The 24,513-nt window shown below is 36.5% G+C and overlaps 2 protein-coding genes across 2 annotated transcripts; both read right to left on the bottom strand.

The window, feature by feature from the left end:
- LOC116327934 (granzyme B-like) lies at nucleotides 1–1,992 on the bottom strand. Its single transcript, XM_031749630.2, has 5 exons — nucleotides 1,861–1,992; nucleotides 1,597–1,756; nucleotides 1,233–1,371; nucleotides 811–1,032; nucleotides 1–715 (listed from the first exon to the last, which is right to left on the bottom strand). Exons 1-5 carry the CDS (start codon nucleotides 1,916–1,918, stop codon nucleotides 551–553), a joined length of 744 nt encoding a protein of 247 aa, XP_031605490.1. The 5' UTR covers nucleotides 1,919–1,992; the 3' UTR covers nucleotides 1–550.
- Nucleotides 1,993–10,746: 8,754 nt separating this feature from the next.
- LOC116327923 (granzyme-like protein 1) lies at nucleotides 10,747–12,739 on the bottom strand. Its single transcript, XM_031749614.2, has 5 exons — nucleotides 12,615–12,739; nucleotides 12,343–12,502; nucleotides 11,763–11,901; nucleotides 11,450–11,674; nucleotides 10,747–11,303 (listed from the first exon to the last, which is right to left on the bottom strand). The coding sequence occupies exons 1-5, from the start codon at nucleotides 12,670–12,672 to the stop codon at nucleotides 11,151–11,153; spliced, it is 735 nt and encodes a 244-aa protein (XP_031605474.1). The 5' UTR covers nucleotides 12,673–12,739; the 3' UTR covers nucleotides 10,747–11,150.
- Between the last annotated feature and the right edge of the window lie 11,774 nt (nucleotides 12,740–24,513).

Here is a 24,513-nt window from a genome sequence, read left to right as displayed (position 1 = left end):
TTTGTTTGAAATTCTTGCAAATTTATTGAAAAAACACACAAACAAGCAAAAGGAAAAACATGTATATAAGTATTCTATTAGAAGCATGTGCAGTTTACCACTGTCATACATACATTATACACGCATACACACAAAAACACACACATACTGTATACATACATATATTCTCATGTATCCATATGTTTGTATAATGAAATATAAACACAGTGAGTAGCACAACAGTTTCTTGTTGTTACAGTCCAACATATTATCTTGGTTTCTCTCTTAAACTAATCTGAAATCTTAAAATCTGCTGATTTTAAGAGTAGTAAATGCAGTATCTAACATTAACATTGAAAAAATGGTATTCATTCTACATTTAAATTTAAGATTTTAAACTATGACAAAATGAAACTACAGGTTTGCAAAGAAAAGGTTTGTAGCTGGAAGAAAAAAGGCAGCAGTGTGACCATTGCACCACCTTGCCACCCATCATTTTAACAGAATCAGTCCAAATATTCAGATCTCAGTTATCATATAACTTTTTTTAAAGATAGATTCGTTACATGGATTACCACTTTTGATGACGACCTATGACAGAATCAATCCAGTCTCGTTTGTCAGGTATCTTAATATAACTGTAGAGCTTAAGGCCATCTAGCATTGAGTTACTACTGGCGGACACCACCCCGTATGCCTTTCCATCTTCACAGACTAATGGGCCACCGGAGTCTCCCTGGAAATACAAGAATAGTATGTAGTTATTGCAGCAAGTGAACACTATCATTATCATTACTGACCAAACTTTTTTAAGGTATAAAAACTACTTACCGTGGATGGTCCAGTGGCACCCTCAGAGCAGTACTTATTTTCCTTAGCACAAATCTCATTCTCAGTCAGGGTTACATTGACTTCCAGGAGTACATCAGAGTCTTTATTGTTTCCCGTGTTTCCCCAACCAGGAACTACACATGATTTTGGCGCAAATCCATCATCACGGTCTGCGAGATCAATAGGTTTCACATTCTCGCTGAACACTGCCTTGGTGCTCAACTTCAGAAGCAAGGAGAGACAAAAATATTTGTTAAAATATTACATTATTACATATTTCTGACCCTTCCTTTTAATGATGTTTGTTTCAGTTGAACATTATCTAAAGGTAATAACAAACAATAATAAGAAATTAAATTTGACTTGGAAGAAATAATTAAAATTTGACAACAAACCCCCCAAAATACTGTTGTTTCTTTTACCTTAAGAAGCATTATATCGTTGCTGTAAAAGACTGGATCATAGTCTTTGTGTGGAAATGCATTGGTCTCAGGCACCGACACCTGCTTTACTCCCTTCTGGTTTTTGTAATCATGAAGTCCCAAAAAGACTTTGTAGGACCTAAAATGAAATCAGTGCAAACACTTCTTGACAGTGTAGAAGAGAAGAGTGTTGGTCTGATACTAACCAAAGAAAAAAACAATTTTTCATTCATGAAACTGCCATGAAAACTTTTATCCCAGTCCCTGAGTTTATGTAGAGTAACATAAACCCAGCTTACTGCAATAACAAAATATACTGGCCACATAATTCTTTCTAGGTAAACATAAACTATGTTAAACTTACTTTGCATGGCAGTGGGCAGCAGTCAGCACAAAGTCCTCATTAACAAGGAAGCCATCACAGTGTTTGTTATGACCACCTAAGTTGTGCAGCTCCAAAAGCACCATATATGGTTTGCTATGTGGCACAACTTCACGGCCACCAATGATTTCTCCTGTATGAACTAGAAAGAAAATTTTTTATCAGATTCTGCACATCAAAATCTTTATCATGCACTGTTTCAGTTCTGACTTTGGATATAAGTATGCATTAAGAAAATATACTTACCCTGATCTTGAAGAATCAGCACAAATATAAGTACTGCCAGGTTACAGTGGGTAAACATGGTAAGATCAAAGTCAGGGTGAGCTAATAAAGAGCAGTGGGACACTACACTGACAGATTCAATCTTAAATTGCTCCCTTATCACAGAAAGAGAAGGAGGAGTTTGTGTCATTTGCATATGTGAATGATGTGGCTCTATTCAGTAACCATATTCACACAAGATCTCTCACCTTCAGACCCTGATAGGTCATATTTTTATCTGGTATTATAGCTGGTTATTGTACAGTCTTACCTTACAATATAAAGCACCTTGAGGCATCTGTTTTTGTAATTATAATTGTTGCTGTAATTGACACTATATAAATAAGACTGAATTGAATTCAATTGAATTCACTTTAATTGAAAACAGTATTAGTGACCAGCACTTCCTAGAACAATCCATTTCACTGGAGGAATGGCTAAAAAACTATCCACTAGAGTCCACTAGAGGCCTGTGTGTTTTCAACATACCCAGAGTATCTTTCCATGATCACTTACCGTAATACTGGCAATCAGCATAGGTAGTTACACAAAGTTAACCCTAGGTTTCCTCTGCATGAAAAGAGTGGCATTGGCAGCATCTGACTAATCACAATAACTGACAATAATAATAATAATAATAATAATAATAATAATAATAATAATAATAATAATAATAATGGATTGCATTTATATAGCGCTTTTCGGGACCCCTCAAAGCGCTTTACAATATCACTATTCATTCACTCTCACATTCATACACCGGTGAAGGCAAGCTACAGTTGTAGCCACAGCTGCCCTGGGGCAGACTGACAGAGGCGAGGCTGCCATATCGCGACAAGTGTACTCACAGAAGTTTACTTGACTTTTCAAAGGAAGATTAAATTGTGCTATGGAAAAAGATATGAATAGATTAAACAAGCAATACAAATTGAAAGCATCACAGCAGTGAGTGTAAAAGGAACTGCACAGTAGTGTTAAAAGTGCGCATATTGAGGGCTTTTGTCATTATTAATGTAATAGTAATATCTCTGTTCTATTCCTAAAGTTTAGAAAAATGGAAAAAGGTAAAGATGCAGATTTTCTGCATTAACAGACTTACCAAAATTACAGCTCTATCATTAAGACAAGGGAAAATCAGATCGATTATCATTAAATATTTTGTTAACTAATTGCTAAAAATTTAAATGGGAGTGTACTGTATAACGGCATCTATACAACGTCCAATTTCCAAAAATATCAACGATTACATGAAAAGCTGTGTGAAAAGGACAAAGCTGAAAATCAATAGTGACCGACTGTGATCTCAGGTGGCAAAGCATTAAGATCAGGCATAATTCTGTTGTGGAAATCATATTACGGAATACTTCAAGAAATCAGAAGAAAACACAGTTCATAGACAGAAAAAGAGACGCAAAAGTCCTAAATCTTTAATTTTGAGGATTTTTAAATCCAAGTTCCCGCAGTTTTGGGGTTTGTTTGTTTTTTCCTGTTAATGAGTCAGTTGAAGTTCACTTTTTTTCTCAATCTTGCGTATTTTGCTGTCTTAGTTACACATATTGAAATGTTCTTCTGTAATCTCTTTTTGCAGTTATCAGGAGGCATAGATTACTATCACTTATTCCGCTGACTTGTAAATTGCAATTTATTACATACTCCACTCTCTAGTCTTCTCTACTCAACGTTAGTCAACGTTTATGGCTTGCTTTACAGCCACAGAGACCTCACTAGACACATGATCTTCTGCTCAAAACCAGTATTGCATGGGCATTGGTTTATCTCAGCGGTTGAGCAGGTGACCACATGCCACAAGGCCAAATGTAGAAACCTAGGTTCACTTCTAGCCAAAGTACATCAACTCATTTTACTTTTGCAGATTTCTGGTCAGAATCTGTTTGTTTGTTTTTTAAATAATGCACCCAACTGCTGACTATGCTAAATCATCTCTATAAGTATATATTTATACATATTTGTTTTGTGGCTTCTTTTCTTCTTTACATCTCTGCTGTATTCAACCAGTGGCATACAAGACTTCCAGACTTCCAAAAGCATTTCTGGAAACATTATAGAAAAAATGGCATAAAGCTGTAGGATCTACCAACATATCTAATAGGAAATTAAAATGTTTTGTTCATTAGAATGGGATTCGTGGCTTACTCTTGCTTGCATGCACATGCAGTTTTGATGTTCTTATACGGTGCTCATGTTTAATTTAATTAATTCAGTTTTAAATAGACTGAAGTCGTTCCTTAATTTATTTATTGTTTACTGTTTGGTATTTTGAACGCAAACCTGATGACATGCAATCGGTGTAGGCTGCAATAAAGGGTGCACATGGCTTCAAAAAGCAGATCAGCAAGCACTGCAAGAAAAAAGATATGTAGTTAATGAGACATTTTGTACACAGATCCATATATATGATAACAGATCAACAAGAACTGATAGCTGACACTCATTTCAATCCAGTCCTGTCAGAAAGAAAGGTCAAAAGTATTACAGAACATTAAAAGTTCTCTGTATCAAGATGACTTTGATTCTTTCAGCTTCATGTTAAAAGATTAAAATTCCTTATTTGAAATTCCTATTAAAGGCTACATTGTTCACCTCACATATGTTAGTGCTTATATTTTTAACAGGATTCTCAGATAATATGAGTAAACCAGTGGCAGACTGCTCATCAAGTGCACCAGGACATTTCTTGATGGCCTGAGTCTTATTTTTATCTGCTGTGAGCAGTCATTTCGGTGAAAAAGTAGCGATCAGGAATGAATTTGCAGCCTATCTCAGAATCCATAATGCAGGAAAAAACTCTGTCACTGCCACTGTCCCTGGTTTGAATGTACCAAAAGAATACGTAGAGCTGCCCAGTTTGGGATGGAATCACATTCTCTAGTGCAAGCCCACATGTTAACATAGCTCAAAATATAATGAAAAACATATTATTATAACAAATGACATGACTTAAACTTTTGGAAATGACACCAGATGCTATTGTGGGCTGTTAGCACAATATACTGTGATTTATACCTAAGTTTATATAGTTTTTTGATGCATTAGCTATCAGCTTTAATTCAGTTTGAGCATCAGTCTTGTGTGTCTGTCTTGGCGACGTGCTGAAATGTTCTTCGGTCTGGCATCCTGTTTATAAGATGAAGTTTAGATTACTGATATAAACTGTTTCCCCTGTCTGATGTTGTAAAATTGCTGTGAGGAATCTCTCAGTTTTGAGTTGATCTTTTTTTTAATCATGGACCAAAAGCATTCAACAGTTGCAACTTTTATATATTAGATTTATAATTCAAATTGTTAGGGTATTGTTACAAATGTCATTGGGAGAGTGCAGCACCTGATGCTGGATTACATAAACATCTACAGTATAGCTATGGTTCAGAAGTTTACATCCACTGAAAGACCAAAATTATGATTCATGCTAATGACGAGTGGATGCAAACTATTAACCACAAATGCATCTTCCATAAACGTTTGCCATGCCATGCCAATCTCTACAATCTCTTAAACCTATTTTCTGCATATTCCAGCATATAAAATAAAATATTTTTTTGTGTTTACACTCACTTTTTCAAATAGATAAAAGTAAAACACAGCAAAAAGCACTAAGCAGCAGCACTAAGTCCTGTCGCTCTTAAATCTATTTTTCACCTGTTTAGCAGGAGTAGAGCAGTTGGGGAGTTGCCCGGTGCTGCAGCGGTCATGTCAGTGGGGGGATCCAGGGGTTTCTCTGTGAATTTCCCATTCCTGTGGCGGCTTGCTAGGTGCTTGCTCAGATTTGAAGTTTACTTTTTCACTGTGGAAAGAAGTTTACTTCCCGCAGTAGGGACACTAATGTTTTTGTCACTTTTTACGGAGTAAAACTTGAAGGAATGTCAGTAGTTCCATGCTTTTAACGCTACATGGTTGTACTCTCTCACACACTCCATATTATCCATTGTTGATCTACATACGTCTGTTGCTGCCACGGACATCGCATTCACATCATTGTCATGAGACACTCTCACAAACAAAATCACGGTTTAGTAACGCAGTAACACAGCATGCTTACGGGACCTCCGCCTCTCTGGGAACATCTCAGCCCCTCCCCAGGTGTGGCGGCCATGTCTACAACGTTGGTGGTTCTCGGTGTATGGACCTGGGTGCTCAGGTATGTACCCGGCTCACTCCCAGTGGCTGCTTGGCGGGGCCTGGCGCCCATGGCCTGGTCAGGCCCTTTCTGGGGGTAGGGTGCCCTCGGACCTCGGGCCTCTGGGACCAGGGCTCAGTCCGCTCTGGCACAACTGGCTGGGCCTGTGGGCTTGTGACCGCAGTCCCCTGTGGCTTCTGCAGCTTGGCTGCTGGGTGACCCCACTTCTGTAGCTCTTCTCAGCTCTTTCCAGGAAGGTGGCGCGGTTGCCTCTCCGGTGGTCCTCCTTGGGCTTTCGCACTCTGGGGGGCCTCTGGATGTCCGGGCCTGGGTCTCCTCAATGTCTGCTTCATGCTCTGGGGGGCAGGGCTATGGCTGCCCACACCCTCTAGCAGATCGTTACATGCATAAACCTATTGAACTCAAGCGCGCTCAAGCACAGGTGCTCACAGACACAAACTATATATTCCTTGGCTGCTACCTTAAAGCATATTGTGCGCTTTCGGTCTTGTGTGCTGCTCAATAACAGTCAATATTTAATCTTTACTGTTACTTACACATATCTAGGTTGTTGTTTTGATGTCTGTTTGTTCTCTTGTTGTTTGTTTTTTTTCTTCTTTTAACGGGCGATCCAATGGATTTTCTCAGTGTCACCTCTTAGTATCCCCCCTTCCCCTCTGTTTATCTTTCTCCCTTTCTGTCTGATTGTCTGTTCCATTTTGTAATAGCTTAAAATAAAAAATAAAATAAATAAAATAAACAAACAGTAATAATATAGATCAATCAAGTGGACCAATATGGCTTTGCCATATTTTCTCCACAAAAAATAAATCCTTTGGGCATCTTTCCTGGCCTTCAGACAACAATTCTAATTGTTAAAATACCAAACGGGACAGGCAAACCCCCCCCCCCAAAAAAACACAATAGTAATCCCTTACATTACTCATTACTTGAAAAAAGTAATCGGATTACAGTAACGCATTACTGCCCATTTCTGGTTGTGATGCAGTGAGAGTAGAGGTTTACTGCTTTATTGTTCATTTATATATTTCTATGCTTATTGTAAACCATAAATGCATCCACCGTTTTAGCCCTGCATACTTCTCAAACCTTTCATAGTTTGGTCTTTTAAATCTAAAATGTCTTTGTTCGTTTAGCTCATTCAGTTTTGTTTTTTGTTTTCAATTTTGTTTTTGATGCATCAAAGACAAACAACAACTGGAAATTCAGTTTGAGTCTCAGTACACAAAAATATTCTTGCATTTATCATTCTGTTTGCAGTTATGAGCAAATATAGACTGTTATCTGAAACTGCTTCCTCTGTCTGATATGTGAAATTCTTAGAACTTGCTCATTTTTATTCAGACTGTATACAGTAGTTTGGTTTCAGACAGCGGATGTGACATAAAAAGCACCAAGGCTCAACAAACAGAAGGGTTACATTAGTGAGGAAAAAACAAATCTTAACCATAATGTAGATTTTTCATCTTAAAAGGTAAAATAAGTCAAAGGACATTTAAATGCTTTGTTCATGTGTTCTTTTCTTAAGCATTAACAAAGAAAAATGTAAATCTACATGTTGAATAACATCCTTGATTTGCTGTATAGTCAAAGCAACCTGATTTCAAGGTGTATAACAGACATGCCGGACCACGGTGTCAGTTTCACACTTTGGCAAAGCTCATATTTATTTACATGTAAATGTATGTAATATGTATTCACATATAAATGTGTTAATAATGTCTGTTTAAACACTTTCCTGCGATTACTTTAATTTTGGCTTGAAAAGAAACAACTCCCTCTATTGGAAATGCATCTTACTGCAATTTACTGAAACTTTTGCATGCATGTCCATTTCATGGCAGCCACCCGTGAAATGGACACCAGCATATCTATTAAACATTTTGCTGTGAAAGAGATTGCAAGAAGGGGTCATTATGCAAATTATTTGCTGCTGAAAATTGATGGTTCCTCAGAGCACCAGGTCATTTATTTTGTAGTTTTCTGGTGAGTACCTGCTTTTGTAGAATGCACTCAAATGTTGATTATGGTAAAATGACCACATTTGACAGCTGATATATTTTTATCTTCACCACTCTGTTCCAGCCCCTCCAAGGGCAGCCATAGGTCTACCAATTAAATAGTTGTGGATCAGACTCCTCCTGTTCATGTGTCAGAGTATCCTTAGGAAAGATACTGAACCCCAAGTTGTATCCATTACACTGTGTGATAAAAGTTAGATAAAGGATAAAAATGCAGAACAAAAGCACTGTTGCCCCACAGTGAGAAGGTCCTGGGTTTTAATCCACTATTTAGCCAGAGCCTTGCTATGTGGAGTTTGCATGTTCTCCTTGTGTCTGTGTGGGTTCTCTCTGGGTGGCTTCATCCCATATGCAGTTACTGAGGTATAGTGCATTCCTGAATAGGTCTGAAGTCATAAATTCCAGTTCTGAGTTGGAAACTTTTTGTGGAATGCCCCCCCAAGTCGCATTTCCTATTCAGAAAGTTGGAGCACACCAGTGTACATAATAAGTAAATCAACATAGTGGAACTGAATGTAAAACAATAGTAAAACTGTAAACTCTTGATCTGTACTGCCAGTGTATTGTGTATTTTTAACTCACAGCCCAGACACCCAAGGGCACCCCACCGTCAGCAGGGGCCCGATAGAGCCAGGGGCCCCGGGCCCTGCCAAGCAGCCACCTAGAACGAGCCAGCACACACCCAAGCATCAAGCTGAGGGGCGGGTGGAGTAGGCCCCTGGGGCCTACTCCAGTAAACAGTGCACGTCTTAATGAAAGCATCTATTCAACATTACTGTGATGAAGACAGAGAACTTATGGTACACAGTTCAACCAAATTGTGACATGTGATAACTGATTAACAGGAAGCCTTGTACATTCAAAATGTTGAGTTTCGTGGTAGACAGGTCACACCAGTGCTGCTAGCAGTCATTGTCAGGAAGAACACATGCAATGTATAAGTGTAACCTAGCAATGTAAATAAGAAAACAGAGAAGAGCAAGAGAAAGATAAACCACCACTGTTTGAAGATGACTTTGTTCTGTTTTGAACCAGATAATGATCATGGAATGGAGTATTATGATAGCTGATAGTACTTATGTGCAACTCTGGTTAACATTAGGCAAAGCTAGATAGCACAGACTTTGGTTCACCCACTGTCTTCTTGATTTTTCAAGCTGTGTCACACTTTCCTCAGATGCAGTTCAGTTTGAAAAATAATAAGGTATAACAAAATAAACCTTTAAAATGAATAGGAAAAACTTTAAGTGGAGTCAGTTCAACAACCTGATATATTCTTGCAAAGAACAAATACTAGTAAGCTTACTAGCAAGTTGTAAAAAAAAAAAAAAGAAAAAAAGAAAAAAAAACTTATGAAAAGACCAGGAAGATTATGAAAGGCAAAGTGAATGACCACAAAAATTCTGAGTCAGACTGGGACCTGTCCAGAGTGCAACCCTGTTACATCTAACAAACACTAATATTACTAAGGTAATATGATCTTCACAATAGTTGATAGCCATGTAGTCAATGCTGTTATAGGTACCCATGTACTGTACAATATGCACCGATAGATACCTTCTTATGGTGGAGAGAGACCTCTTGTGGACACTTTAGAGTGTTTATGATAGCTCTGGCTGTTCTGGGAGATGTTCTGATTTCTTATTTAGCACTTTTCTACTTTTCATACTCATGCACATTCATACTCCAATGAATGCATCTAAGAGCAAATTGTTATTAATATCTTGGAGCAGGCAGGGTTCAAACCACCAACCTTCCAATTAGTAGATGAGCTGCTATACCTTCCAAGCTCCAGCCACATATAGTGCAACATTATATGTAACAGATAATAATGACTAGTAAAAGGAATAGTTGTGAGTTGTCCACTGAAGTTAACTTTATTTATTATTTTTTTTAACCCCAACATTCATTTAGTGTAGCATAGATAGATGAAACGCAATATGATTTAAAGTTCACTTAATATGCTAAGCTGTGCTTTGCTACTATGCTGTGTATGTTGGCCACAGCAAGGTAGACTGACCATAGAGGGAGTCATAGAAAAGGGGGCTGGTGGCCTGAACACATCCAGTCCCACCCAATACCCAACTTGGATGGGAAGCATTTTGTAGTACCTATGCTGAACGCACTGGAAACCCAAGCTCTGCCTGACAGGTTTGTGTGATTCGCGGTGTAGCCAACATGTTAATACATGCAGTGTATATGTCTGTGTACAGCACAATTGTGACAAAGACAGGCAGATTCAGTGGCTGATGCATTTGCTTCTTTGTGTGCTGACTGTTCTTTCTGCAGAAGCTTAATAAACATAGACTAATGTCTTGTTAGGAGACTCAATCAGTGTAAGTGAAATTAGCCATTTAATTGACTAATGATTAGATAAATCAGGCATATTATAAAGTACTTGAGCTTCACTAAAAAAAACATGTCTAAAACTTTTTATACAGATGTCCACTTTTAAGAAGACCACCGTTGTAGAGACAGACGATCCATTCACACCTGCAGCCAATGTAAAGTCAATGAGAATCGATATAGGAACCAAAACAATAAGTAATATCGATAATGAAATCGGAATTGCTAAATTCTAATCAATTCGTAATTCTAATGTATTTACTGTAGTTTTATGCCATTAAAATGACATAATGATATAAGACTGGCTGATGGATGATGAAAAGAAGTCAGTTGGAATAACACAAAAACAGTGAAAATGCAAAATTTTATTGTTTAATAACATCTGTCAAACAAATCATCCTGAATCTAAAAGAAATAAGAATCTTTTAAGTACAGGCCTTTTTAAAAACAAAAACTCAGGTAATGCAGTATCTAACATCAGCATCTCATTTAATAAACAGCATAGAGTATATAGTAAAAGTTCAGATTCTACTTAACTGTAAGTAATGTGGAACTTAATGTTTGTTTGTTTTGTGTTGTTTTTTGGGTTTTTTGTTTTTTTTTTTAAGTTTTTTAGATGCATGTCTACCAAAACAACTCAGTTATCTAATTTTAACGCAGTATCGCATCACTTCTTTTTCAAGCTAAACCCAAGCAAAAATTCTAATACTGGGGTTTGATCAGCAAAGTTTTACATGGTTTATTTTATCTTATTTATGTTTCATAATGGAGTCAATCCAGTCTCGGTTGTCAGGTATCTTAGTATAACTATAAATTGTTGATCTATCTGGGTTTAGCTTGCTGGCGGACACCACCCCATACGCCTTTCCATCTTCACAGACTAATGGGCCACCAGAGTCTCCCTGGAAATACAAGCATACAATACATTATGTAGTTACTGGACCATAACTAATGTAATCATAACAGTAAGCTGATTATCATTGTTTACCAAACTTGTTAATTAATAAATTCATTTATTTACAGTAAAGGTTTAATAAAAAACACTTACTTGACCTGGGCCACCCTTGTCCTTTGAGCAGTACTTATTTTCCTTAACACACATCTCATTTTCAACCAGGGTTACATTGATTTCCAAAAGTTTGGGAGATTGGTGATTGCTGTTTTCTGTTCTTCCCCAACCAGAGACTATGCATGATTTTGGCAGCGATCTATCATCACGGTCTGCGAGAGGAATAAGTTTCACATTCTTGTTTAACACTGCCTTGGTACTCAACTTCAGGAACAAAGAGAGATAATATGTTATTTAATTTAATGACAACAATCAAAATTCTATCATTAAATATTATTTTAGTTTATTTTACCTTCAGAAGCATTATGTCATTTTTAAATTCAGTTTTATCATAAGCTTCATGTGGAAATGCATTTTCCCCAGGCACATTCACATGCTGTACTTGATTCTGGTTGTTGTAGTTATGAAGTCCCAAAAAGACTCTGTAGGACCTGAAATAAAATGAGTGCAAACACTTTTTCAGACATTTAAGTTAGCGGTCCCCAGCCCCCGGGCCACGGGGGTTATCATTAACTCAGTTTCCCTGGGTCTTTTCCCGTGTGTTATGAATAAATCTTATTTTATTTTATTTTTTAGTACCAGTTCTGGTTTAATTTTGTTGTATTTATCCGCAACACCTTAAAGGCCGGACCGTGAAAATATTGTCGGACATAAACCAGTCCGTGGAGCAAAAAAGGTTTGGGACCGCTGATTTAAGTGATACAATATCCAACAAAAGAAAAGTTTTTCAATACTAATTTATGACCAAACTTATGAAGCCACCATGAAACATAGATCTCAGTCTCAGAGAGTAACTTAAGCTTGATGTTCGGATAAGAAAATTTATCGGTTCACATACTTCCTATTAGGTAAACATAAACTGTTAAACTTACTTAGCTTCGCAGTGGGCAGCAGTCACCACAAAATGCTCACTCACAAGGAAGCCATCACAGTGTGCTTTCTGACCACCTGGTCTGTGCATCTCCAAAAGCACCATGTATGGCCTGCTGTGTGCCACGGCCTCATGGCCACCGATGATTTCTCCAGTGTGAACTGTGGGAGTGGGAGCAGGATGGGGGGTTGTGTCATATTCTATTAAATCAAAATCTTAACCATACACGGTCTCAGTTTTGACATCATGTATGCACTATGAAAAGAGACTTACCTTTATCATGAAGAGTCAGTACAACTATCAGTACTGCCAGGTTACAGTGAGTAAACATGATGAGATCGAAGTCAGGCTGAGCTACTGAAGAGCAGTGGGTAACTTCACTGGCAGGTTCAGCCTTTAAATACTTCCTCGTAACAGCGAGAGAAGTTGTGTTATTTGCATATTCAAATGATGTGGCTGTGAACCACATTCATAACTTTATCAGACTCTCCAGAGCTTTATTTTACAGTTGATTTGTATGCATTGCTTTAAAGATTTCTTTTAGCACTTCATTCCTGAAGGACTAAAATATGTTTCACTGAAAAATAAAATGAAACTTAAAGAAAATACTATGTTGATCATTCATTTCTTGGACTGTTATTATTGTGACACAGACAGTTTTTTATTTGCTTTGAAATGTTCTGTCAGAAAACAGCACAATAACCTTCACTACCAACATCAATACTGAGGGGAGTTTATAGGAGGAATTCTGGAGCCATAGAACAAAAATAGTTTCACAATAATGATGGCCTTACCAGGAAAGAGAAATACTGAGCCACTATGTGAAAAGTTTGTATGTTGGTAAATTGTAAATGGCCTGTATTTGTATAGCGCTTTACTTAGTCTCTATGGACCCCAAAGCCTTTTACACTACATTCAGTCATCCACCCATTCACACACACATTCACACACTGGTGATGGCAAGCTACATTGGCTGTCGGACACTGGCGCCACCGGGCCCTCTGACCACCACCAGCAGGCAACGGGTGAAGTGTCTTGCCCAAGGACACAACAACCGAGATTGTCGGAGCCGAGGCTCGAACCGGCAACCTTCCGATTAAAGACGAACTGCCAACTCTTGAGCCATGATCGCCCCATATATTGAATCATGTGTTTGTATGTTGGATTGTATTTCAAGGTCCTGTACACAGAGAGAAAGCCAGCCTTCCCATGGCATGTAAGTCTGCAATTTAAATACCCCAAAGCTGATGCAAGACAAAACTAAATTAATGTTTATGACAATGTGGTAAAAAGCATATAAATGATTAGGAGTGATCACCTTACAGAACTCTTGGATACAGTATAAAATATAAATGACTGGTGATTATACAGACTACTGGCATTAGAAACAACCTAACCTGCAAATTTAAAACAAGTCCTTGCTTTCTGTCATGATAAACTATTACACATTACAGGTGGAAAAAACACCTAGCAGCTTTTAAAGGCACTGTTGAGTTTAGATATAAGCATAATGATTGTGAAAGGGTGTCAAAAATTAAATCTGGGTGAGTAGAAAAACATCAGCCTTGTGCTCCAGTGTAGTTATTTTTGAAAAGAAATAATAGTTTCTTAATCATTTAAATAAGTAAATTAGTTTAAAAAGTTGTAAAAAAAAAATTAAAAGAGATCGTTTTCTGGTGATAAAGCAACATGACAGGGGAAAAAAACAAGTATTGATATAAAATAGCAGGAGTGCTCTTGATTTCAGGCAAGGTCAGGCAATGCAACATATTTTTCATTTAATTATGCTGTCTGATGTTTTAACCAGGATAGAAGATAAAAATCTGCACATGTGCACCAATGCATATGACTTCAAGAAAGCATTTCTGCAAACACTCCGATGATAGGAGATATGCTATGAACTTGTGGTACACAGATCCACCAACATATATGATAAGGGATTAACGGGAAATCATACGGTACATTCAGAATTATGATGGTGGCAGCTGATGCTTATTTTACAGCACTTTATTAGCAGCCAGTATAAAGTAGAATAAAAAATGTGATAGAACATTAAAACTACACTGTATTAAGATGGAGCTTTTGTTAGGGCTGTTTTATGCTAGCATGTGCTGTTCTCATTAGCATGATGCAAACAGCACACCCTTTGTTAAAATTCAGTCTGAGCTCATATATGTTTTATGTTGTTTTAACACACAAAAGTTGATGCACTCAGTTCTTATACACCCTGTTTTTTTTTGCCCCAATTCTTTAAAAGATAGCCAAGGTATGTGTTCAATACTATTTATTTACTTAAATTTAAGTATTGATAAGGTGTGATTTAGTATTTAATGGGGACAATGTCATGCCTGAATCTTATGATCTCATTACAGGAAAAGAAAAAACTTCCACACATGTTTACTTCTTGCTTTAGGTTGCTTTAAGACAACAGGCCAAGTTCCAAAAGTACTTTCTTTCTCTAATAGGAGACACATATATGTGCTTTAGGTTGTAAAGATATCTATTTGTTCAGTGTTTTGGACATAATACTAAAGGTGGACACACAAAGTTGTACTTCTTTGTTTACTTATTTGTATGAAAAATTTTCATTCACCCCATATATAAGTTTTCATTCAACTCATATATTTTCTCAGTCCACGAGTCAATTGACTGTCACCTCGTTTTTCACTATTTTCTTAGTTGCACACGTGGAAATGTTCTTGCATCTGTCATCCTGTTTGCAGTTACCAGGAAGTATAGATTACTATCACCATTTGCTCTGTTTGACTTGCGAAGCTGTAGTATATCACCCAAAGGTTTTTCTCCATTTTTGTGGTGTAAAAGGTCACACACACACTTGTTTTACACTCATTAAGAAGCCACTATGCAAATGAAGCTCCTCAGTGCAACTGCTTTACTGTTTTTTGGCTAGAAACTATTTTTATAATGCATACATCTGCAGTAAACCACCTTGATAAATAATATGTATTAATTTTTTCTTAGTTATCTCCTTTAGTTTGATATAGGGACTGACCAGTGGCATACGGCTCTAAGTTTAACCTGACTTGCTAACTTGAATCCAGATCATATTAGCGTTTTCACGGGGTATACATTGCAAGAATGCACGTCTTCAAGCATCTCTGCAAACATTACTCTGCAGATCAATATGTGATAACAGATTGACAGGAAGCTATGCACAGAATGATTAGTGTGATGGTTGATATTTGCTATGAAGAAGAATCTAAAACAGTGAGAATAAGAAAATACAGAAGAGAACATTAAAAGTTTTTCTTGTGCTGATTACCATTAAATAATATTGATAGAAAAGCTTATTATGCTGTCGGTTGTTCTGATTATTATAAGGTAATGCTAATTCTCACACTCTATTGAAAATTCTATCATTAGTAGCTGAGTTTTTGATATTTTCATCTGGTTTATTATAGCGAAAATCCTGTTAGAGGCTATGCGTCTAACCTGATACTTGTATTCTCAACAGTATTGTTGAACATTACTAGTAAAGTGGAAGACTGGAAAGCACTGAAACATTATCTGATGGTCTGAAGGTCATTATGACCTACTATAAATGGTCATGTTATCAGTAATAATATGAAAATCAGTAATAAGCTGATAGCATTTTCAGAATTCATACATCAGGTAAAATTGTCTCAGTCTTGTCATTCCGTCAGCGACACATATAGCATTGCACCTCGAGGCGACTATTGTTGTGATTTTGTGATATATAAATGTAAATGAATTGAATTTAGATGAACTCTGCTGTTCCTGTAATATCTGAACAAGAGAGATGTATAATCAGCAAAAAATAAGGGGTAGAGAAGAGAGGTGGAGAATGAATGACAAAAAGACACCCGCCATAGAGGTAAAATGCTAAAATGAACCGCATGTTCTGTAAATATGTGTGCATGTAAAGATTGTATGATGTTTTGTTCAATCATTTCAACATCAGAGATACATTTGAATCCCATTCTTTTCAGAAAATGTGTGTAAATTATATTTCCAGCAGGAATATTACTAGTGAGTTTAGTGTGCATTTATGGAAACAAAGTTATAGATTTCATAATCTGAAAAACTCATATGATATGATATGATACTTATATGATAAAGATATTGAAAAAAATGTTCTATGCTGTTACTCATTTCAAAAAGTGTCTCGAAAGCCTATAGATATATCAGATCATCTGATATTATAACCCAACACTGAGGGTGCAGTGTAACCCTACAGCACGTGCTAACATTATTAGATGATTAACATAAACTATTTCTCTAATTACTGTCATCCATTAATGCATAACCTTTAGCCTTTAGCATGGAAAAGCCTCAAAAATTTTATTGCTGACACTTTTAAATCTAAGCATTTTTTAAAATCTTTTTTTGCAATTTTTATTTTTGATCCTTTGGTTAATAATTCAGTTAAAATTCATTTTAAGTTTCGTCTTGTGCATCAGGAAGTACAAATTACAATTAAAAACCTCTGTCTGACTCGTGAAATTGCAGTATAACACCCTTCTCTACATCTTTGAGGGTTTTTTTCTGTTTTTGTAAAACGAGGTACTGCAAGCATTTGGGTTGTTGCCATTTTTCTTTTAGGCTTAGTTCAATTTGAATTAATTGGTGGATATTTTAGAAAGGTTTAGTCCCTAATGTGGAGGGATGGGGGCATCTCTTACTTGGTATGCGGCCTTTTTAACATATTGTGTCTAAAGTTCCACCTTAAAAAGTATAAATAAAGGACACATATGCACTAATACATTCTTCTTTTTAGAAACTGACAAAGAAAACATTCTTCAGTTGCTGTGCAGTCATAAAGAGTCACTATGCAAATAATTTTTCTGCTCAAAATGAGTGTTCACGGGTCCTTTTTCCATTCTGTAGTTTTAAGGTGAAACTTTTATTTTTAGAATGCACCTAAATCTTGATTATGTTAAAACAACCACCTTTGATAACTGATAGCTCAAATTAGAACTTTGCTCAAACCAGTGACTTACAACTGCACCTGAACTTCAAAGTCAACTCAATGCAGCATGTGAGATATTCTGTGGGTGTACTAATGCTGACACTAAAAGCTGGTCTGGTTACCATATGCTTAACCATGGTTAAGCATATGCCTCCTTATCTGGATACTAATGTAAATGAGCAAATTGGATATACATACACATCTATACATACACACACATACACACACACACACACACAAACAGACTTTAGAGATCAACATGATCAACTCAACCACTCTGCACCACTCATATATATATCTATATATATCTATATCTATATCTATATATATATATATATATATATATATATATATATATATATATATATATATATATATATATATATATATATATATATATATATATATATATATATATATATATATATATATATATATATATATATATATATATATTACATTCACAAAGGTCTTCAAAGTCAGGTTGATTATTTATTGCTTGACAACTGACAAAATGCTTATAACTTAGAAACTATGATTCTTACAAGTGAGCCGAGTATGGTGACCATGGGAAGTAACATATAAAGATTTGAAGTGTCATGTCACATTTGACCTTTGACCTCTCCTCTCCCTAAGTGGTAGTAATTCCTAATGGAGTTATTTAAAACTATATTTCTTACTGCCACTGTTTGCATTGACAGCATACAGACATATACAGAATTACATATGGGGATTCGAAATATCACATTATAGTTTGCATCTAAATGTCATGCCACATTTGACCTCTATCACTCAAGAAGATAACAGTGGATGAATTATATCCTCAAACCTAGTTACAGCACTTTCAGCAAGGCATTTACTGTCATGAAGTCTATTCCCCACCACTGTATAATTCAGTACTGTAAATTTTAATGTTATCAAAAAATGATCAGAAAAAAGAGGGTTTTCAAGAAATACTGTTAAATGTCTCTATGCCTTATGTTAAAACAAGATTCAGAGTGTGATTAAAGAGGTGTGTGGGTTCTTTTACATTTTGAAAGCAGCTAATTGAGTCTAATAACAGATGAAATGCCGTGTTGAGGCTGTCATTTTTAGTATCTACATGGATGGTGAAAATCCCCCACAGTAATTATTTTATCTGAGCTGAGCACTAAACCAGATTAAAAGTCTGACAAGTCAGATCATCATCTTGCTGTAACCAGGTTTCAGTAAGGGACAGTAAATCAATTTGTTGATCAATTACTAATTAATGTACTAACAGAACTTAGAAGAGGGAGACCTAATGTTTAATAATGTACAATTCACTGTTTTACTGTTTGGAGCAGTTGTGCATACTATAGCATTTTCTCTTTGTGATTTTTTTGTGTTAAATTCTTTTTTGCTGATTTGTAGTTTGTTTTTTGTTGTTTGGGAGCTGACACAGTCTCTAAGGGGATGGGGTTTCCGGGGGACAACAGTAAGAGACAAGCTACAGAGAGACGTGTGAAACTGCAGCTCTGCTTCCTGGTCCCAACTCTGGATAGTCATGTTTTGCAGGGTTTAATAAATTTGTAGAGATTTTTAGAAATGAGAGCTGAGAGCTCCATCCAACGTGGAGAAAAACTCTATTATATTACAAAGCATCTCCTTAAAATTACAAAAAAAAAACGTTTATATATTCTTTTGAATACATTTTCCAGACAAATATGAAAAGAACATGAAAAACATTTCTCAGTTGAAGATTAGAATCTGTTGTCAGTGTAAGAAAACCTATTTGGGGCCGCAATCTTTCAGCAGAACCAGATTCGGAGAGGAGCAGCTATCTGCCACCATCTGAGCGGATGAAGACAGGACAAGCTATGGAAGAGAGCCAGAGATTAATTCTAACTAATAATTAAATGCAGAGAGTGAAAAGGGTGACTGAATAAGAAACAGTCTGTGTATCATGGAAATCCCCCAGCAGCCTACACCTATTGCAGCATAACTAAGGGAGGATTCAGGGTCACCTGATCCAGCCCTAACTAAGTGCTTTATCAAAAATGAAAGTTTTAAGCCTAATCTTAAAAGTATATAGGGTGTCTGTCTCCAGAATTCAAACTGGAAGCAGTTTCCACAGAAGAGAGGCCTTTCTGTCCTGGTCGTTGTGTCCTTGGGCAAGACACTTTACCCTACCGCCTACTGGTGTTGGCCAGAGGGGCCGATGGCGCGATATGGCAGCCTCGCTTCTGTCAGTCTGCCCCAGGGCAGCTGTGGCTACAACAGTAGCTTGCCTCCACCAGTGTATGAATGTGAGCGTGAATGAATAATGGCATTGTAAAGCGCTTTGGGTGCCTTGAAAAGCGCTATATAAATCCAATCCATTATTATGAACCTCCTTCTATGTGAAGAGCAGGATTTTATTCTGAATTTAACAAAGAAGCAAGTATAGAAGAAATCTGCTCTCTCTTTCTAGTCCCCATCAGTACCCTTCTGCAGCATTTTGGATTAATTGAAGGCTTTTCAGGGAGTTTTTAGGACATCATTATAATAACAAATTGCAGTAGTCCAGCCTAGAAGTACTAAATGCATGAACTAGTTTTTCAGCGTCACTCTGAGACAGGATATTTCTAATTTTAGAGATATTGCGCAAATGGAAGAAAGGGGTCCTATATAAGTGTTTATTATGCACATTCAAGGACATATCCTGGTCATAAATGACTCCAAGGTTCCCCACAGTGTTTCTGGAGGCCAAGGTAATGCCATCCAGAGTGAACATCTAGCTAGATACTGCACTTCTAAGATTTTTTAGGGCCGAGTACAGTGACCTCAGTTCTATCTGAATTCAGGTCATCCAGGTCTTTATGTCTTTAAGACAATAAAGACATTCCTGCAGTTGTGTCTTATGTAACAGAGATGAGTCCACTGTCAGAGGCCATAAGAAGATCATTTGTAAACTTCACTAAAGCTGTTTCTGTACTGTGATGGGCTCTGAAAATTGACTGAAATGCTTCAAATAAGCCATTCCTCTGCATATGATCAGTTTGTTGTTTTACAGCTACTATTTCTGACTGCTTGGTTAAGTGATAAGTTTTTAGGTAACAGTCTAACTAACCAGCTTGAGGGTTAAAGTGCGTGTTTTACAATTATAACACAGAGTCAGGTACTTCTGATTTGAGGCTCTCTTTTTTGGAGGAGCTATAGTATCAAGAGTTGTACGAATTGAAGTAAAACTATTAACACATATCTGCACTGTTACGTGTAACTGTGTATAATGGCCTGTGGTAGTACAATGTCTGTATGAAAAAAAAAAATCTAGAGTAAATCTAGGCTCATAAAAAAAGTATGAAATCAGATAAAAATAAATCAACTAAAAAAGCATAGAGTTAATGCTGAAGCTACATATAAACACAAAATTCATAGTTTCTCCCCAGTTACGTGTAGGTCCAACAACATACTTTTATAAACCAACTTAATATACTATACTGTGCCAAAAGAGTCGGTGAGACTGTCAAGCGGATATTGATATAAACAATCAGATACTCGGTTCCACTTCTTTTTATATGTTATAATGTTTCTCTTCTCTGCAGCTGGCCAATGGACCAATAACAGCACATGCAAGAGTGGCCATCGGTCTCCAGTGATAATCAAAAATAAGGCTCTGACAATGAAAGACAAACTAAAACTTTCAATAAAAACTAGAAAACTCAAAACAACCTAACAGAAAGCCACAGACCATGAAATATAATGCACTACAATATTCTACAGAGTAATCAGTTTAGTCCACACTTGTTTACACTGTCTTGTATTCTCACACACTTTGAGAATTTCATGACATTATTATATTACAATTTGTTATATAAAATGCTTTTTTAATATAAATTAACCAAATAACCTCAGCAACATACGTTGTTCAGGTCATTTAAAAAATCTAGCAAGATTTGGGAGATTTAATGTAAGGTTGAAAGTTTCAGTGTATAAAATGCCACTTGCTGAGCATTCCTTAACTTTGTAAAATAATCTTTCATCATCTTCTCATGCCCTCTCTCTCTTATCATTCTCTGTTTCTGAGAATAGGTTTACCTCACATTCACAATATTTATTTTTCTTTTTGTTATCTCTGTGGGAAATATAGCTTATGTAAACTTATCTCCCACAAAGAAACTGCACAAAAACAGTCTGTGTGCATGGTGATATTTATTGCGTTTTTTGAAACATTGCACTTGAGTTTACCTGCCATTGCCATTTCAAAACCAGAACTTCTCTCTCGACATTTGCATATCTGAATGTTCAACAGTTATTATAAGGGGAAAAAATAGATTTAAATGATGGTGTAAAAGATCTTTAATTTTTGTTTGGATTAATCTTTTTTTTTATTTCAGTTTGTTCCAGGTTTTCTGTAGCTTTGTATTGCTTGGTCACAAGCATATAAAAATGCTCTTGCTAGATATTTTGTATGTAAATGTTACTTTCACGCATACAACACACCTAAACATTGTTGCAGATCCAAAACATCTGCTGCCAGTGCCAAAGGGCCACATACCACAGGACAACAGAGGAGACTATCCAACACATTTTAAGGCACCAACTACATGCTGACTATACGTGCAAATTTGTTTAGTTGTGGCCTCCACTGATCTCATTCTCACTTGAATTGACATTTTTTTAGATTGTCAGGCTAAATGTGTATTTATACCTATGCCCTAAAAAAATCCAATGTCCAAACGTGTGCTGCAATCTTTTCGACTCTAAGCTATTGAAGGGTCTTTAAACAATCATCATAATGTTCCTCTTATAAGAATTTGCCCTACAACAAGACTACAAGGTGTAATAAATAGGAAGATGGAGATATGCAGTAGCTAGAGATTAAGGCATTGTCACGGAGTAGCTGTTGTGTTTGTGGAGCGGACCCAAATGCAGACACGGGAGAGATGAACTGAGGTTTAAACAAAAAGCAAGCCTTTATTATGACTGATACAAAAAACCCCAGAAAAACAAGGCAAGGCGAAACTAAACTAAAAGCTAAATAGGGAATGAACTAAACTAACTATGAAAACAATGACACGAGAACATAACGTGAAAACTGAACAGGAGCATGTAAAACCTTGAATGTGAAGTAATCTAAACATGACATGAGCATGAACATGAACCTGAGCATTTGAAAGCAAGACTCTGTGGCCTGACGTGACTTGACATGAAGACAACAGAGGACTCGACAAAGGACAGACCTAGACAGGGAACTTTAAATACACCTAAGGGTAATGAGGAAAGTGGAAACACCTGGGGAACACAGCTGACACAAATGAACCTGAACGCCATAGGGGAAATAAAACTAAACACACTGAACATGGAAACACTAGACCTTTCAAAATAAAATATAAAATAATAAAACATGGCGAAACATGGACATGACAACCAAACTTGACAATAAGACGTAGAACACACAGGCATGAATTACATGACAGACTGGGGGAACGGAAAGGAACACGGGGAGAAGAACATGGGAACAGATAAGGGGGACGAGCCCCGTAAAAAACACACACACACATATAGAGAGAGTAGCAAGACATAGAGGGGCGAGACACACGAGCAACCTACAGAGACAAAGACACAAAGAAGAAACATAAACCACACTAAAACTCAACTAAGACAAACTAATAATAATACCAGAACTTAACATTATCTCATTAGTAATCAGAAATACAAAATAACTCAACTACACCCTTAACTAAGAATAACACATGAATCTAAAGTAAGAAAGAAAACCACACAAAATAAACTCGAGACGCTGGGTCACATACCCAGCCCCTGACAGACATAGATTAATAAATCAAATTTTCAGTCATTCAGTATAAATTATGGTATGATAATAATGAAGGTCATTCTATCACAATATTGAAAGGCTTATGACTGTATTTGACATTATCACTATTGCTATTTATTATGACAGAGAGAAAGATATAATACATGTTATAGATTGACTGTTTAAAAAATGATAGAATATTATAGGAGAAAAAATGTGTTTTTTCACTGATGGTTAGTATCCATTTGAAGCTTTGTCAGTGTTTAAATGTAAGTTCAGATCATACATATTTGGCTAGAAAGCTCATAAATGAAAAGACAACTGAAACAGTACATCCAAGGTGCATGAATGCAATTTCTTCACAAGGAGGCAGTGCTGTATTTGTGTGTCTGAACTCATGTTTAAAACAAATCTAACTTGCAGTACAGGATTTCTCTTGTTCCCACAAGATTAATACCCATACCCATGCCCCTTGCTACACAAAAACCCTGTGTGCTCAGAGTAGAACGTGTTTGTTTGGTTTGGAATTACGGAAAAAAATTGGGTGGGGGTGAGGGGGCTAAGAATAAATAATTACTAATAATTACACAACAAAATTATGAGTAAGAATTTCTGGGACCATCCTTCTGTGTGTTTGTGGGCTTTTGTTAAATGATTTGCATCAGCAACAAAGATGACTGCAATGTGGTGGTGTGATCTCAACTGAAATACTAAAGAGCAGCAGTGCACATACTGTCTGTTTCAGTCTTTGATTGTTTACTGGTAAGATGTGATTGTGCACTCCATGAGCCATGATGTGGGTTTGAACCACAGTCAATAGGATGTCAGCAGTCATAAATAACATTGTAAGTTTTAAATATTTAGTTTCATTAAATTACATTTTGTTTTATTTAGAGTGACTTTATAATCTTAACCACAGAAAGATGCTTTGTTTAAAAGATAACGCAATTAGTTTCACCAGTGATATAAGTTTGACCTTCAGGAATATGATGATTAAACTTTTAAAGCTACAGGGAAATTACTCAATGTACTTTCCTTGAAGGGATGCACTAATTTAGTAATACTCTGGTAATTATGAAACAGGGAGATACTGTACTGCAACCTGACTACTTACTATTTGTAGATAATCAGCAATGACTAATAACTGCTTTATGCTGTTCAGTGTTTGAAGCAAATGTATCATCACCTAAGTTTTCACTAGTCTAGTGTTTTAAGATGTTTTTTAATATATAATGATCATGTATCACGCTGGATAAGGAGTTACAAGGAAATACTTGAATAGTTCTTGAGTAGAGGATTAATGCCACTCTTTTTTTTTTAGTCTTGGAATAACTGTGCAGATTATTACATGACCTACAAGTTCATGTAAAATGAGTTTCCACTGCTGATTTGAATCAGTTCCCCTTTTCGTCAGGCAGGCGGAAACTTCCTGTGCTGTATATCAGCGGCTTTATTTTTTATTC

Source organism: Oreochromis aureus, linkage group 23, assembly GCF_013358895.1.
Source record: "Oreochromis aureus strain Israel breed Guangdong linkage group 23, ZZ_aureus, whole genome shotgun sequence".
In the NCBI taxonomy this organism is placed as follows: domain Eukaryota; kingdom Metazoa; phylum Chordata; class Actinopteri; order Cichliformes; family Cichlidae; genus Oreochromis; species Oreochromis aureus.
The sequence above is the reverse complement of the archived record's forward strand: the minus strand, read 5'-3'. Positions and strand labels throughout refer to the sequence as shown.